This window comes from Lycium ferocissimum, chromosome 1 (assembly GCF_029784015.1).
Source record: "Lycium ferocissimum isolate CSIRO_LF1 chromosome 1, AGI_CSIRO_Lferr_CH_V1, whole genome shotgun sequence".
NCBI lineage: Eukaryota > Viridiplantae > Streptophyta > Magnoliopsida > Solanales > Solanaceae > Lycium > Lycium ferocissimum.
This window is the reverse complement of record NC_081342.1, coordinates 28,640,782-28,659,311: the sequence shown is the minus strand read 5'-3', so window position 1 is coordinate 28,659,311 and position 18,530 is coordinate 28,640,782. Positions and strand designations below refer to the sequence as shown.

Here is an 18,530-nt window from a genome sequence, read left to right as displayed (position 1 = left end):
AGACATGGAGGTACAAACAATATGCACCAAGAGGTCATTTGGTTTAGAGACAAGTTGTGCAGGGATTGTATCTTAGGGATAGAAATACAAGGATTGTAATGCAGGGATTAATAAAGCATGAATTATATTGCAGGATTAAATGTGTTTTGTTTAATTTTAGATAATGGCTTACTAAATGACAGTTATTTTGGTCATTTTAGTTGTTTTAATCCTGATTTTATAACATCTTAGTAATGCAACCAAAACGAGCTTGTGTCACCACCCAACCCAACCCAACCCAACCCAACCCAACCCAGCCGCTGAAAGTACAGTAAACCAAATCCCTAAAATGCAACCCCAATCCAAAAAAGCATCACAGTTTTTGATCAAGATCTTTAGACAGCCTAGAGCATCAATGATGCTGAAAGGAAGGATTTCAAACTGCCAAGTCGAGGAATGAGCAAAATGAAAAACAATCCAAGTTAGATTTTCTTTTTGGATGCCTGTTATCTTTTTCGATGAAACCTTGTATCTGTTGCAGATTATTGTATCTGCATAATCTAATTCGTCAAATAAAGTGTTGAGAATGTGTTGAGTGAACAGGAAACTAGCTGAATGCCTGAATCAATCAATTAATCAACTATGCATCAATCACGAACATAGTTAGAAAAAGGCAGGCTACACTAATAAAACCTATAGCAGATATTGCATCACAACTTATAAGGACAAAATTCAGCTGATTTTTCAAATATGTTTTTCATGTATAAGGACACCAAAATTATGGTGGGGATTAAAACATTCAAATATGGGAAGGAGAAAACAGTCTACCTTTTTGGTTTTGATGACCAGTTCACCTACAACAATGAAAGCTGTATTAGAAAAGCCATTTTACTACAGAAGTGAAAGAAACAGAAAGGCTCTAATCAAAAGGACACCTTTATCATCCCAAATGTCAACCATGCCAGAGTCTCCACCAGCCAGATCCTAATCACACAAAATTAAGAAGAGATAAACAATGAGGATCCATTAGGGATGTGCACTCAAATGAATAGATTTTTCCCCTATTGAGGGAAGGGCATTATGGCAAGAAAGCAGCAGCCATAACATTTTGCAATTAGTGAATTGAGCATTTAAAGAGAGCAAACAACCTTTTTACCCGGTTGAGCAGTATCTTTGGCTATCTGAACTTCTTTACTTTTCTTCTTGGACTTTTTCACAGTTGAAGAAGGTACAGCTTCAACAAAGGCATTCCTTTGTAGCATACTTTCATATCGAAGTACTTTCTCCCGCTTTTTGTCAATTTTCCGTTTAACAGAAAGATCTGGATCATAGACATAAACTTGTCACTTAATCCTAAAGAAGGATTCACCAACAACAAACGACGGAACTGCAGTAAAGGGAGAAGGAAATTGCGGCCATCATGAACATCAACTGCTAGATATTCCAGCAATATAGTACTTAAGGCGATTCTAAACTTCCCTCTTCTAATACTAAAATGTCAGTTACTCATCTCCCAAATTTCGCCAGGCTTCATATGACACCAAATAATTGGATGTGACCCATTGACCTGTTCCTCAAACATTTCTGCAAGTCTAAAACTGACATGAACATTCAATCTGCTCTCAAAATTGACTTTTTCCTTCTTTTTTTGGCACCCAAGGGTGTGGCCTAGTGCTCAATGAGGTGGGTTGAGAACCATGAGGTCTCAGGTACTCGGTTATCAAAAAACGACCTTTTTGCCATAATTACAACTAGGCCAATTTTAGGATTACTTCTCTTTTAAAAGAGGCCATACTTGCTGATGTTGGTTGCCCTTACCACCAACTTAGATCACAGAACTACCTCTCTTACCATATGACCTACACTGCTACGGCATACGGAATTATTTTGTATACTTGTCTAACACACAATATTCTCGAATGATTCCACCAATTTTTTCCTAGAGGAACTTATCAGATCATCTAGTTATTTCCACGTGTACACTATGGGGTCATTTGGTAGGGTGTATAAGAATAGTACCGAATAAAGCGTATTAGTTATGCAGGGATTAGTCATGCTGAGATGTTTGGTGTGGTGTATCAAAAATAACATGCATAGCATAATTTCTAAAAGAAAAAAAAAATAGCTTACAAAAATACCCTCTTTTTATCTTTGAGGGCCATGATTATACATGTATTAAAATCTTGGTATTGGTAATATCATGTTTGCTATGTGGTGTATTAGTTATACATAGGTTGAAAAAGTGTACCAAACAGCAAAGCTAATACATGTATTATTTAGTCTAATAGATCCAACCAAAGGAAGGCTAAAACTACTGGTAAAGAAACAAACATTTTAGACATGTGCAGCAATCTAGTTATCCAGCCAATAGCATAGATGAGAAATAATAGTTTACCAGTGGATTTGTCGACGTAAAAGAGAGAATCACTGGGAAGTTGAGCGAGAGAACCGCCAGAAAGAGCATCTTTAGTGGAATTATCAAAGAAATCTTCAATATCCTCAGTACTAATGTTGGCTCTCCATTCTTTCTTCCCTTTCCTAGAACTCTTTGATTTCTTCTTCCCCATTCTCTCTCTACCTCCCCTCTGCTCTGATATGTGATGCTTTCTCTATACTTTCGGCCTCCACGTTAAACCCTAATATGCACCTCACCAAATTTTGTTCAATTCTACTTTTATAATTGCACTTTCAACCTAATAAAAATAATACCTAACCAAAAAGGACACTTTTCAAACTTATCTATCTCTATATATACATAACCAAAATGCGTATCTTATTTGACAACAAATATTACGAAAATAATTTGGATTTTGCTACGAACTTTGTCAGTAATCCGTTGCTAAATTGCTCGTAGTTAAATTTATTTTTTGATAATTCGTTATTAATCTATGGCTAAATAAAATTAACAACGAATTTTACTATTTAACTTTCCGTCGATAATTTATGTTAGTAGTGAAGCAACTTAATATATAAAAGAATATTAATAGTTTTCATTATAATAAATGTAACAAAAAATATAATAACAATTCATTTAGAATATATTTTATTTTCTACTATTTCATCTTTGCTGCTTTAAATTTGCATTACAATTTGACATTAACATTATACTATAATTGATTTTTCTTTATTTCTAATTTCTTTATCTATGTATTTAAGAATTTTGTCAATTTGAAAAATAAATTTACTAATGTGAGGAATTTGAAAAAGAGCAAAATTGAATTTAGCGATGGATTTTATTATTTAACTACATAACTTGTCAGTTGTTAATTCTTATTTTTTGTAGTGATTTTACTCATTTTACAAGAGTGCTAAAATCTGTGTTCCCATTCTATTCAACCTTAGAAGACACACTGGCATATGAATTAAATAATTATTAGTCGTCCTTATAAGTTTTTAGATCGATTAGTATTATTCAACCTATAATTTCTTTCTAAAGTACGTTATTTGCATGCGGCCAATTACATAAATACACCATTTTCTTATCCCTAATCCTTTATACAAAACATTGGTCAATTATTTTTTACCTAAGATAGATTTCACATTAAAAAAATACATCATCTAATTATTTTCTTATAGTTATGACTTTAAAATTAATTTAATTAGATAATAAACCAATTAATGTTGTCTAGTGTGAAATCAACTTTTAAAGGGTAAACGATGAACGATAATTTGCGAAGGCACATCGTGCTTATATATATATACTAGACGGTCTACGCCCGTGCTGCGCACGGCCCAACTCTTTAGATTATAGTGCATTTATGTATATTTAGTTGTGTTTAGATCTGTTATATATATATATATATATATATATATATATATATATATATATATATATATATATATATATATATATATATATATTCAAAACACGATTAATATAACATTGTAGTTTGTTTCCGTATCTAAAACTTGATTATATTAGTGTTTGCTGCGAATACAAAATCGGCAAATTTATTAATATTTTTTAAAAAAGAAGACTTGTTTAAAAGGAAACTATTTTCCTCTCTTTGAGATAAAACAATAGCAATATTTAAGCATCAGTTGATACTTTCAATCTTAATTCGATTAATTTAAGGGTGTAAAATACTTATTATTTTTATTATTTTTTATCAAATTTTGATTTGAATAATTCTAATTCAAATTATTAAATTAATTTTACATGTTTAAAACGAAACAAAGTAAAAATTGATTTTCTATTTAAACAAAGAAATACTATTTTTTTAATTTTTGGTAAATATTCTAGGTTTAGCTCATTTTACTTGTCATGTTGTCTTTTGCATGGTTTTTTAAGAAAACGTCGATTAGAATTATAATTTGACTAATTTACCTTATTCATTATTTGATCTCCATTTGATATATCTTTTTACGACATTAATCTCTTTTCACATTTATTAGAGTAAGAATAAAAATAAAAAAGTAATTAAATTCTATCTTATTTTAAAATATAAATATTTCAAGTATATTTATTTTAGTAAACATAACAAATAAATGACATGGCGGAATAGCAAATACAACGAGTTTAATATCTAGATTAGATCTCCGGCTAATATAAAAAAAGAAAGAAAATTGTATGGTTTGACTACTTAACCTTTTGAAGAAAAAAAGCAATTTCATTTGCTCCCACTAATGGATTGATACGTATGTGACAATGAATCCATCATTATTGACTTAATGAGATACTTTGGAAATTACATGAATATTGTTTGATTTTTTAATATGGGGTGCACTTTTTTTTTTTGGACATTATTAGTTTGCACTATTTTTATGCATATATATATATATATATATATATATATATATATATGTTCAAAACACGATTAATATAACATTGTAGTTTGTGCTCTGCATCTAAAACTTTAATATATTAGTGTTTGCTACGAATACAAAGTCTGCACTTTTTTTTTTGACATTATTTGTTTTTTTAATATGGGGTTCACTTTTTTTTTTATATTGCTTGATTTTGTTAATATGGGGTCCACTTTTTATTTCCTTGAGTTTGGAGATGGTGGGTTCCACTTTTTTTCTTCTTTTTATTTTTTAATTTTTTATATTGCTTGGTGTTGTTTAGTATGGGACCCACCCTTTATGGGATGTACTTTTTTTTTTTGGACATTATTAGTTTGCACTACTTTTATGCATATAATATATATATACTATGTTCAAAACACGATTAATATAATATTATAGTTTGTCTTTCCGTATCTAAAACTTTATTATATTAATGTTTGCTATGAATACCAAGTCTGCACTTTTTTTTTTTTGACATTGTTTGTTTTTTTAATATGGGGTTCACTTTTTTTTTTATATTGCTTGATTTTGTTAACATAGGTTCCACTTTTTTTTCCGTGAGTTTGGAGATGGTGGATTTCACTTTTTTTTTTTTATATAATATTGCTTGGTGTTGTTTAGTGTGGAGCCCACCCTTTTTTTTTTTAAGGGACAACGGACGACGAAGCATGGGTCCAAACCCATGCTTCTATATAGTTACTAGACGGCGTATGCCCGTCTTGCGCCTGTGCTCAATACTTTGAATTATAGTGTATCTACGTGTATGTAGTTGTGTTTGAATAATGATATATATATATATATATATATATATATATATATATATATATATATATATATATTTTATTTTATATTGCTAATAAACATATATAAGTTTGCATTGTTTTAATGCATATATATATATATATATATATATATATATATATACACACGCTATGTTCAAAACACGATTAATATAACATTATAGTTTGTGCTCCGTATCTAAAACTTTATTATATTAGTGTTGGCAAAAATTTATTAATATTTTTTTAAAAAAAGAAGACTTGTTTAAAAGGAAGCTATTTTCCTCTCTTTGAGATAAAACAATAGCAATATTTAAGTATCAGTTGATACTTTGAATTTTAATTCGATTAATTTAAAGGTGTAAAATATTCTATTATTAATGTATGTAGATTGGACCTAAACAATACTTATTATTTTTTTTATCAAATTTTTATTTGGATAATTCTAATTCAAATTATTAAATTAATTTTCCATGTTTAAAACGAAACAAAGTAGAAATTTGATTTTCTATTTAAACGAAGAACTACTATTTTTTAATTTTTGGTAAATATTCTTGGTTTAGCTCATTTTACTTATCATGTTGCCTTTTGCATAGTTTTTTAAGGAAACGTCAATTAAAATTATAATTTGACTAATTTACCTTATTAATTATTTGATCTCCATTTGATATTATTTTTTCTTTTATGACATTAATCTCTTTTCACATTTATTAGAGTAAGAATAAAAATGAAAAAGTAATTAAATTCTATCTTATTTTAAAATATAAATATTTTAAGTATATTTATTTAGTAAACATAGCAAATAAATGATATGGCGGAATAGCAAATACAATAGTTAAATATCTAGATTAGATCTCAGGCTAATATAAGAAAAGAAAGCAAATTGTATAGTTTGGCTACTTAACCTTTTGAAGAAAAGCAATAATATAGAATTCATGTTTTTTACTGTACAATAAATTCATTTGCTCCCACTAATGGGTTAATACGCATGTGGCAATGAATCCACCATTATTTACTTAATAGGGATACTTTGGGAATTATATGAATATTTTTTGATTTTTTAATATGGGGTGCACGTTTTTTTTTTTTTTTTTTTTGACATTGCTTGTTTTTTTAATATGGGGTCCAAATGGCGTATGCCCGTGCGCCCAACACTTTGGATTATAGTGTATCCATGTGTATGTAGTTGCATTTGGATAGTGATAATATATATATATATATTTTATATTGCTAATAAACATACATAAGTTTGCCTTTGTTTTTATGCATATATATATACTATGTTCAAAACACGATTAATATAACATTGTAGTTTGTGCTCCGTATCCAAAACTTTATTATATTAGTGTTTGCTACGAATACAAAATCTGCAAAAATTTATTAATACTTTTTAAAAGAGAAGACTTGTTTAAAAGAAAACTATTTTCCTCTCTTTGAGATAAAACAATAGCAATATTTAAGCATCAGTTGATACTTTCAATTTTAATTCGATTAATTTAAAGGTGTAAAATACTTATTATTTTTTATAAAATTTTGATTTGAATAATTCTAATTCAAATTATTAAATCAATTTTACATGTTTAAAACGAAACAAAGTGAAAATTTGATTTTCTATTTAAACAAACAACTACTATTTTTTAATTTTTGTAAATATTCTCGGTTTAGCTCATTTTACTTGTCATGTTGTCTTTTGCATGATTTTTAAGGAAGCGTCAATTAGAATTATAATTTGACTAATTTACCTTATTCATTATTTGATCTCCATTTGATATTATTTTTTCTTTTACGACATTAATCTCTTTTCACATTTATTAGAGTAAGAATAAAAATGAAAAAGTAATTAAATTCTATCTTATTTTAAAATATAAACATTTTAAGTATATTTATTTTAGTAAACATAACAAATAAATGATATAGCAGAATAGCAAATACAACAGTTCAATATCTAGATTAGATCTCAGGCTAATATAAAAAAAGAAAGAAAATTGTATGGTTTGGCTACTTAAAAGAAAATTGTATGGTTTGGCTACTTAACCTTTTGAAGAAAAACAATAATATGATGTCCATATTTTTTTCTGTACAATAATTTCATTTGCTCCCACTAATGGGTTGATACGCATGTGACAATGAATCTATCATTATTGACTTAATGGGATACTTTAAAAATTATATGAATGTTATTTAATTTTTTAATATGGGGTGCACGTTTTTTTTTGACATTATTTTTTTTAATATAGGGTCCATTTTTTTTATATTGCTTAATTTTGTTAATATGGGATCCACATTTTTTTTATTTTTTTATGAGTTTGGAGATGACGGGCTTCACTTTTTTTTTATATTGCTTAATATTTTTAGTAGGGGGCCCACCCCTTTTAAAAAAAATAAAGAAAATACAATATTTAGACTTGCAAATAGATTTCCTCAATAACTTTAAAAATAGTAATCGGTTGAGTTATGAAGACCACAAGACTAAAGTGGAGCGATAGATCTGTTGAATTGGTTGAAATTTGCAAGAAGGGACAATAAAATTACCATTAAAAGGCTGCAAGGTGTAAAATTCGGGGCCCACATCGCAAAGTAGTTGATATTTATACTGTAGAGTAGCTGATATATCTAAGAATAAAGGCAAGCATAGACAATGAGTTGATCACGTGCATCAAGTCATTTTTATGGGTGAGTGAAATGAAATGGCAAGATTGACGACGATCCTGCCTCCTCACTCACGTTTCTATATAGTTATAAAAATATGTGTGCGCACTTATCAATGAGTTAAACCTTGTTGATGATAAAAACTACTTAATTTTTAGTTGTTCAATGATTTTTTTCATTCACAAAACTTCGTACGCTTTTTTCCTTGAGAAATGTCCCTAATATGTTCAAATGCCTATAAAACTTTTTCTGGACAGGAGTAAAAATACGCACATGCGAGAGAACCAACTCAAAAATTGCAAAATTTTCTATTATATATAAGCATGGAGGAGGGACGAACACCGCTCCTCCAGCTTGTACCATGAGCTTCACAAATTGTACACGCAGTGAATGTTTGTACCATAAGCTATATAACTTGTAAACTTTATCCAACTATTTTTATATCTCACGTAGACATATGTCATAGTACTTAATATTTATTTCCTTCTCATGTATAGACGTATGCACTTCAAATTTAATTCTCCGACACATTTATTTCCTCCGTGCAGTTTTACTTGTTTACTTTTGACTTTTCGTGTTCTAGCTGAATATTTACTCTCTTCTCATTTATAGACATATGCAGTTCAATTTTAATTCTCCTACACAAATTTATTTCCTCCGTGCACTTTAATTTGTTCACTTTTGACTTTTCGTATTCTTTAAGAATTAATAAATCCCACATGCATATATGTCATAATACTGAATATTTATTCTCTTCTCATGTATACACGTGTGCATTTCTATTTTAATTCTCCGACACATATTTATTTCCTCCATGCACTTTTACTTGTTCACTTTTGACTTTTTTACGTTTTTACTAGAATATTTATTTTTTTCTACGTATACACGTATGCACTTCAATTTTAATTATCCGACACATATTTATTTTCTTCGTGCACTTTTACTTGTTCACTTTTGACTTTTCACGTTATTTAAGAATTAATCAATGAAGTACTCCTTCCATCCCATATTTCTTGGCCACATTACTTGACTTTTTACGTTCTTTAAGAATTAATAAATGAAGCACTCTCTTCGTCCATATTACTTGGACACATTATTATACTTGACTTTTCACGGTCTTTAAGAATTAATAAAAATGAAGTACTCCCTTCGTTCATATTACTTGGCCACATTAATAAAAATATATGTCTATTTTTCTATTCTATATTTTTTTCTTCTTTCTATTTCTAATGTATCTAAGTCTGAAGAGAGGACTAACACAACAATAGAAATTTGTACCACAAGCTATATAAATTGTACATTTTAACCAACTACTTTTTTATCCTACGTGATTATATGTCATAGTGCTGAATATTTGTCTCTTCTCATGTATACACGTATGCACTTCAAATTTAATACTCCGACACATTTATTTCCTCCGTGCACTTATACTTGTTGACTTTTGACTTTTCAAGTTCTTTAAGAATTAATAAATGAAATACTTTCTTCATTCCATATTAGTTGGCTACATTACTAAACTACTTTTATACTGAATATTTATTCTCTGCTCATGTATACAAGTATGCACTTCAATTTTAATTGTCCGACAGATATTTATTTCGTCCGTGCACTTTTACTTTGTTCATAAATGAAGTACTCAACATTACTAAAAATATATGTCCAAATTACTTGTTCATTTACAGAACCAAGATAAAATTAATTAAATCTTTCACATCTTATCCTCTCCGTCCCATATTACTTGGTCACATTACTAAAAATATATGTCCAAATTACTTGTTCATTTACAAAACCAAGATAAAATTACAAGATAAAATAAATTAAATTTTTTCCATCTTACCCTTAGTAATAAATATTCTTGAAAATAGTCAATTTTGATTAGAATGTATTTATTGGAGAGAGATAGAGGTAAGATTGTAAAATATATCTTTTACTTATGGTTTCTTAAGGGGCGTGCAAAAGGGAAAGTGACAAGTAATATGGGATAGAGAAAGTATATATTTTAGCATAATTCATATTTATTGGTGTAAGTCTCAATAGCCTTCGAAATAATTTGAAAATGAGTAACTAAAGGGTAAAAATTAATAATAAGAACACACAAATATTCACTCATTAATTCCATGAAAATTAATGGCCAGCCCCTTTTGCATGATTCTCCCCACTCTTCTTGCGTTGCCTAGCTTGATGGTCCCCATAATAAATAAAGGAATACAAGAAAAAGGATGACATGTATACAAATATGTGCCTATAATATATGCATAGTCGTTATCTTTATACACAATCAACATAGTTGAAGTTTCATACTAATTAGTAATTACCATATTAGTTTCTTTCTCTTGATATGTTAACGTGGACAAGTAAAAGTAAACAGAGGGTGTGACTTTTATTCCCTTTTTTCTTCTTTGTCAATACTTTAAACGTAAAGAGAGGACGAACAATAACAATGCAAATTTGTACCAAAAGTTATCTTAATTCTCCTACACATAACTTGTTCACTTTTGACTTTTCATGTTCTTTGAGAATTAATAAATAAAATATATATTTATCATAATATCCATATTTATTGGTATATATAGTCTCAATAGTCTCAGAAAATGATTTGAAAATGAATAATTAATGTAAAGGGTAAAATAAGAAGAAGAATTTTTTTTCCTTGATATGTTAATGTCGATAAGTAAAAGTAAAGGGAGGGAGTGACTTTTATCCCCGTTTTCCTTCATTGTCAATACTTTACTTATTTACTCTCCTTTGCAGTCTCTGATTATTGTTTCTTTACATTTATAAAATGTATTACTTTATATTTTCATTTCAGAATTAATGTTTGGTGATTAATGATATAACATATATCTTTCTAATTTTGATTTCTTTTTAACAATTTATTTTATCTATAATTGTTAATATAAAAAAGTATAATATATTTTTAATTAATTTAATAAAAATATTTTATTAGTTTTGCTTTTAAATAATCCAATATGTACAACAATGGTTCTTATGTTTGGATCTGAACAGTTACTTAATTGAAATGGATATCAACCCGTCGGTATGAATATAAAATATTAAAGAATTTAAAAGAAAAAATTTAGAATCAAAATATTAATTTTTCCTCATATTCTTACTAATTTTCTTTTACATCGATGAACAACTTTCATTGTCATGATAATGAGGAAAAAATCCGACTATTTACATCTCAAAGACTTAATTCCATCAACTCCATTTTTTAATTATAACTAAAGTGATTGTACATAATATACATTTTGTATATGTTGCTATATATAATAACAATTAGAATATTTTTAAAAGTTATTTTCAAAATACAAACTTTAAAGACTGTCTAATTAAAGTGAATAGACATGTTTGGCCCGTACATCGCACGGGCATGTATTGCTAGTCCCATAAAAAAAGGACAAAAGATTAGGAAAACCAACGTATCAACAGCCAAAGTAAAATATAGTTTAGTTCTCAATGATATGATATTTTCTTTCTTCCATAGTCTATCTTTTTAGCAATATAAAAATATAGAAATAATATTTTAGTTCAGATTAAGAAAACTAATACGATAAGTAAATTGTGCTAGGCCGGCGGGAAATAAGTTATTCACTAACACTATCTTTTTTTTTTCTTTTTTTTTTTTTGTACAAATAATAGTCCAATATGAAGGGAATGATTAGATTACCATTCTACAAGAAAATTTATTGAAAAAATTACATAAAACATATGGTAGGTATACTGATTATTTAGACAGTTCAATTTAGAAAAGATCTACAAAAGGTAAATTTTATTCAATTTTTAAACTCCTAATTTTATGACTTCTTACATAGTTAAAATAAGGAAAAATTTAATAATCAGAATTATCATTGATTTCAAATACCAATATTGGGAAAAATAATAATATTTTTTAATTTTGTCCAGTGTAAACTCTATATAAAATATTGTCACAAGAGGAACGAATTATATAAAATAACAATAGACGTAAAAATACATGTGATATTTTTTTAAATGTCAGATTGAAGTAGTATAACATGACAATATATGCTTCTGAAAACTCTTAACTTCAGGATACATGATGTTGATGCTTTGTCAATATCACCTAAATTTCTGTTGGCAAATATTATAAGCAAAAAAGATAACACAGATAAAATATACGGTTTTGTTTATTCAATTTAAACATTTTTCATGTCGGAGCAGTGTTACTCGTAAAAATACTACATAAGAAAAGAACGTGAAGATCACTTTTTATGTATACATGACATATATAAATAGATACGTAACTCGGGCCGATCGCTTACGTGGCGAGAATATGAGAGAAATTTAGCAAGACTTTTGCCTCGTCCATCAATGATATTCCTATAAAACATTAAGCCCGAGAATAACCTAACAACGTATTTCGAGAAAAAACATAAGATATTGAAGTGGATATTTATAGACTCAGACTGAAGAAAAATCAAATAAGGTTCACTAATCAAAACAAATCAGGGGAAATTCTATACCACTGAAAACATGCAAATAAAAATGTTAATAAGTATGGAGGAAAATTTTCGAATGATGCTAAGCTAATGAAAGACATTGAGATACGACATGAGCTGAAAGGATGACAAACCCTATGAGGGCTTTATTGATTGATGAAGATGTCAATTACTCTAGGATTGTGAAATACCAAATTAAAGTTGACGTCAAACTCCTAATATTTGATCATCAAATTTAAATTGTTATAGGATGTGGTTAAGGTCTTAACTAATAGGACTGAACCCACCACTGTTGCACTTGTAATCGTTATTTTTAGGTAAACAAAGGTGGAATTATTAATTGGCATATAAACAGCCCCCTTTAAGCTTGGCCGACATTTATGGCCTTAAAAACTTTCTTGTAAGTAAAGTAAGCGCTTAAACTTGCCCAAAATTGAACATATAAACACATATCTTTAATGACGATCGTGCGATGTGTCTTATAACACCGAACAAAATTATGTGTCGCGTCGCATTTGTGTTTACATGTTTGACTTTTAGCGAGTTTAAGTGCATACTTGTGCACTAACAAAATTTAAGGTCATAGTTGTCAACTCGCACTAAGTTAAAGGGCTTGTTTATGTGTTTTGCCTTATTAATTTACATGGAAAGTCTTTTTAAAAAGGACACTGACCGGAGGAAGAAAGGACTTCCATAAGATTTTGACTTTATTAGGATTTAACAACACTAAATTTAGTTGGTTTCGAAGTCCTAAAAATTAGAGGAATAATAAAAATTATTATTCCTAAATAAATATAGGAACATAGTAAATGACGATTTTGTCTATTGTACTGTCTTTTAATGAAGCGCAAAAAGTTCAATCAATATTTTTAAGACCTTGTGCTTTTAATATAGTATAGGTTATTTTAAAAGCATGAATATAAATGTTGATTGACCAAAATATCTTTCAAATATTGAACGACTTTTATATTCTTTATTAATTATATAATCTCTATAACACTAATGTGCAAAAACGTAAAAGTATTGAAAATTAAACTCTGTTATATAACTCTTGCGATCTAATACGGCTAAACAACACCAAGGCCAAGAAACCCATTATGATAGAAATTGTGTAGCAACGAACAAAGTTTCAAAATGGTTAGGAAGTACAAATTATTATAAGTTATTCTAGAGAAATTAAGGTATATTGAGGGTACTTACAATTTTACGTCGTTGATTTTTCATTCTTGGAAAAATAGTAATCCATGATTCTAATTTATGTGATACTGTGTTGACTGGACACGGAGTATAAAAAAGAAAAAAATTCATTGTATTAATAGTAAAATTTAAAGTTAAATATTTTGTAACTCATAAAATAAATGTATATAATTAAAAATAATATTATCTAATATTTTTTACTATGATTAAATTTTTTTGAGAATAACTTGCAGCTGCACGTTTATAGAGATTAGTGGTTTAAAATAAGCCATAAATATTTGAGTGACTGTAAATTATTTCATTGAAGGTAAAAGGGGTAATTTTCAATTAAATTATTTTTAAATATATAAATGTATCATTATTTTGGGGTAGACTAAAAAAGAAAGTCTATCAGATAAATTGGGACAAAGTAAAATTATTTCGGACTAAGTAGGAAAAAGCCCCTTAATTCAAGGGCGGCTCTAGGGTTAAGGGGGGTAAAACCCTTGCCTTCGGCCCCAAATATTTGAGGTCGAAAACACGAACTACTACTATATTTTATTACATAATAGATATAGCTATAGATATAATTAAAGTTAAATATAAATCATATGAATAGAGGACTTCACAATATGATAAATGTTCTCTCTCATTGAATTAAGTAATATATGTTGTAAATATTAGTATTAGTTAATTGTGGATGTCCATAACTCGTAGGTGAATTCCACCATTAACTACGTAACACACACATGCACTATCTTCTCATTCATCTCCCACAACCCATAATCTTCCCCACCTTCTCAAGGGTAAATGCCATATTTATAACACCTTTTCATGTTACTCAATATAGCCTTATAAATAATGATTGAGAATGATGTTGTACACTTAAATATACTTGGATGAATAATAATGCTCTCTTCTCTTGTCTCTCTTTATCGCTTTATTGTTCTTGCTTTCATCTTTTGATATATTGTACTAGCTCTTTTAGGTTGATTTTACAACACGATATCAACACGAGTTGTTTCTAGTTTCAATTTAGTTCATCCCTTCCGAGTTGAATTTTATTTAACCAAATGGGATAAATAATTTGATGATGGTGATGAGGAGGAGGAGTAAATAGGTGTTGATCAAGTTTATCCAGGTATGTCCCATCCTTCTAATTAAGTTGATGCAATTTATACATGTATATCTATGCAGGGTGGAAAAAGTCTTATATTATAATAGATGAACGGATCACATCTGAAGCAAAGCAAAGAAAAGGAAAACGAAAAGACATGAATACGTTTGTATATTTCTATATAATTTATGTTTATCGAAATTTATCATTTGAGATAGTAACTATTTTTCGTTGGTTTTGTAAAATCGTATAGCAAATCTGGACATGTACTAGGTCACTTCATGACATGATGGTAATTAATTTTTAATTAGGTTAAAATACAATTTGCTTCGGGATTTGGTTTATAAATTGTTTGTATACCTTTTTAGCATAAGGTATTTGAATAGCCATTTCCTTGGATTCTGTTTAGTGGTTTGATAAGCAACAAAATAGTGTACGGCAGAAAATATAATTGAATCTATGTCTAACTATTGGCCTTTCTCACTCGTGGTGCCCTTTAAAGATGGAAGATATTTCACAAGCTATTTCTCCTTCAGGCAAGAAAGTACTACTTATGATATTTGTGTATGATTTAATTATTCTTGTGCTCTGACAACATTTTTGAGTGCAATTACAGAAGACTGCTGTTGAAGACTTATAATTTCGTTATGTTCAATATATTTTACTACATCAAAATTGTTATATTTGAATTTATGGTTATCTAGTTTTGTTACCATTACCACAGTGAAAGATTATAAAGTGGTAATATTTTCAAAGGCTCAAGGGTGAATTTCATTGTACTTTTATATGGATAAGGCGTTTGGTTTTATGTCCCGATGTACCTTTATATTGATGATATAAGATGACTAAGGCAAAATAATTTATCTTTGACAAAAATCTTGAAGCCTCGTCCATGATATGCTTTCCGTTGTGTGAGGGGAATGTGGTAACGATTGCATAATAATTTGGGAGCTATGGAAGAGCCAATTTGTTACTACCCGGAGGAATGAAGTTACTTATATTATTGGTATTGTATAAGTCTCAAAAGAAACTTATTAAGTTTCAAAGAAATTGGTCGGAAAATGAATTATATTGAGACTATATATTACGGGAAGATTTAGTATCTTCATATTACTAAAATCGAAGCGGGTTATAAATATTTATATGAAAGGTATCCCGTATAAGCATGATGATGGAATCACATGCTACTACACGAAATCAAAGTTCTTTGATTTTATTAGTTGGCATTCTTAGGTTGACCATCGATTTCGGATGTGATGCAAATTTAGATATGAGAATTCTCGTGGTTGTCTATCGAAGAAATAGAAAGTTCTTTACGAATTCTCTTGTCTTTAACTGTTCTCATGGTAAATTGATCATTTGTACCGGCTAAGGTTGGGATTGTATTCCCCGATTTTTGGAACGTAATATATATATATATATATATATATATATATATATATATATATATATATATATGGTCATCTGCCATGCAGACAGATTTTATATATGGTTTTAATAGATGCGTATTTTATGGTCACGTGCATTTGATATCGGCTTGCACGATTTGCTTTTTGCAAGTTGTTTGCTCAATTTATAAAATTAGAGCACGGTTTCAAACTATGAAATTATGTTGATATGCCTCCAATTATACCTAAGTAATTGGTTATGAGAACAAAATTACTAAAATGAAATTTGGAATGAGATATGTTATTTAATCGGCCGACGCTTGTATGCATCAAGCTGACAAGTTATGACGGGGCTTCCTATCACAATTGGTTCGGGGTCAAGAACCAAGTAATTCTCATCACGGAAATTTGAATGTGCGGTATATGATTTAATTGCTCCACCACAGCATACAAGATGGGTCGACTAAGGTTGGGAGGTAAATGTTAGATTTCCTCACATTAGGGGGAGGAATGATAAGCGAGTACAAGGAAAATAAGGTATATGTAATGAATTGTCATTTGATATGATCTCGTTCAAGATAATTCAAGTCAATTTCCGAATGAGATATTATATTCAATTTTTTAAATGCTCCAATTAGAATTAAAGTCCTTTAAAGGCAGAGTCTATGGCGATAGACCGATCGGTTCCTAAAGATAAAACTCTGAAGAAGGAGAGGAGAAAATGATCAAGATGGTCATACTTACGAGGCAAGTACTTTAAATTAGCATCACGACATAATATTTCATACAACCTTTGGATAGGTTGTGTACTTGAAAATGATGAAAAATAAAGAGATCTCGATAAGTTATATCGTATTGGAACCGATATCAAATGACCGTCGACGATATCTTTGAAATAATGTAGTGCTCAACATTATAATTGTGATGAGGATCTTGAATTCAAATCACAAAGAATGTGGACAGATGTAATGATTGGCCAAACAAAATAAGCAATTCAAGTACATTTTGTTTCACTTGAAAAAGTGATGTTTTGGATCTATAGCCTAAGGGCCTCAAGGTATAATGTCGGCGGGTTAAAAATGGATTCTTGTGCGTAAAAGTAAAATGAGAAATAAGTACCGTAAATATAAAGTACGGTTTTGTGCCTGTGGCATAAAAGTTTTTCGCAAAAGTCTTAACATTATTGTATGGAGATGTATGTACTCTCCTGTGGTAGATGCAATAGGGTTTCTTATCAGTCTGACAATATGTGAAAATTTGGAATGCGTATAATTAATTGTTGTCAATATGGCTATATAGACACTTGTATGAAATCCGTAGGGATTTAAATTGGTTTGAAGCGTCTAAGGTTTACGAAAATAAAGCTTCAACAAATCTTTATATAGGTTAAAGTCATTCCATCGAGTACCCCAATGGTTATGATGTCGTTAAATATAAATAAACATCATTTTGACCTCATGATAATGATGAGTATATTGTATTGCATACTGCAAAAGAAAATTTTAATATAGATATGTTTATCCTAATAAATATTATCAAGGTTTTGTTGGTTATGTAAAATGCAGGGTATTATTTTTATTATGACATGAAGTTTGTTCTTCAAGCAAGTTACCGATTTGCATATAAGGATACTGGCACATTATGACATTTTATATGGCAGGCAATTATTGATACTTATTCAAGTCCAGCCGAGGTGATAGCTACTTACAAAGCAAGTCAGGAATGCGTGTCTGTTCGAAATCGGAATTCAAGATCGTTATATCCCGCATTTTCGCGTTCGAATAATTCAAGATAATCGCGGGAAGACGACAAGCAAGGCTTTATTCTTATTTCGTTAAGCATGAATGGTTTATGAAGCAATTGGAAGCGGAATTATTAAGAAAGGCCAAGGGTATGAAGGGAAACTCGCAATATGTCTCGTGGAATTATGGAGGAAGACGAAGGGTAAATTTGGAATTTGGAAAATAATTTTTCATGAAGCCCATGACAAGAAAAAAAATGGGCTTGTGTGAGTTGGGCCATGTTGGCCATTCAACTCTTTCTTAATGGGCCAAGCCCATACGAGAAGTAAAGAATGAGATTAAAAGATGACTTAATAGTCATCTTATCTCATAAAATTTCTAGAGAATTCAAGAGCAAGAAAGAAGAGGAGAGAGAGAGGCCATTCGGCCCTTTGAAAAGAAAAAGAAACCGA

The 18,530-nt window shown here is 29.3% G+C and overlaps 1 protein-coding gene across 1 annotated transcript; it reads right to left on the bottom strand.

Annotated features, from left to right (window-relative positions):
* Nucleotides 1-6: 6 nt before the first annotated feature.
* Nucleotides 7-2,680, bottom strand: LOC132053570 (ribosome biogenesis protein NOP53). Its single transcript, XM_059445660.1, has 4 exons — nt 2,375-2,680; nt 1,128-1,300; nt 915-963; nt 7-833 (listed from the first exon to the last, which is right to left on the bottom strand). The coding sequence occupies exons 1-4, from the start codon at nt 2,544-2,546 to the stop codon at nt 724-726; spliced, it is 504 nt and encodes a 167-aa protein (XP_059301643.1). The 5' UTR covers nt 2,547-2,680; the 3' UTR covers nt 7-723.
* Between the last annotated feature and the right edge of the window lie 15,850 nt (nt 2,681-18,530).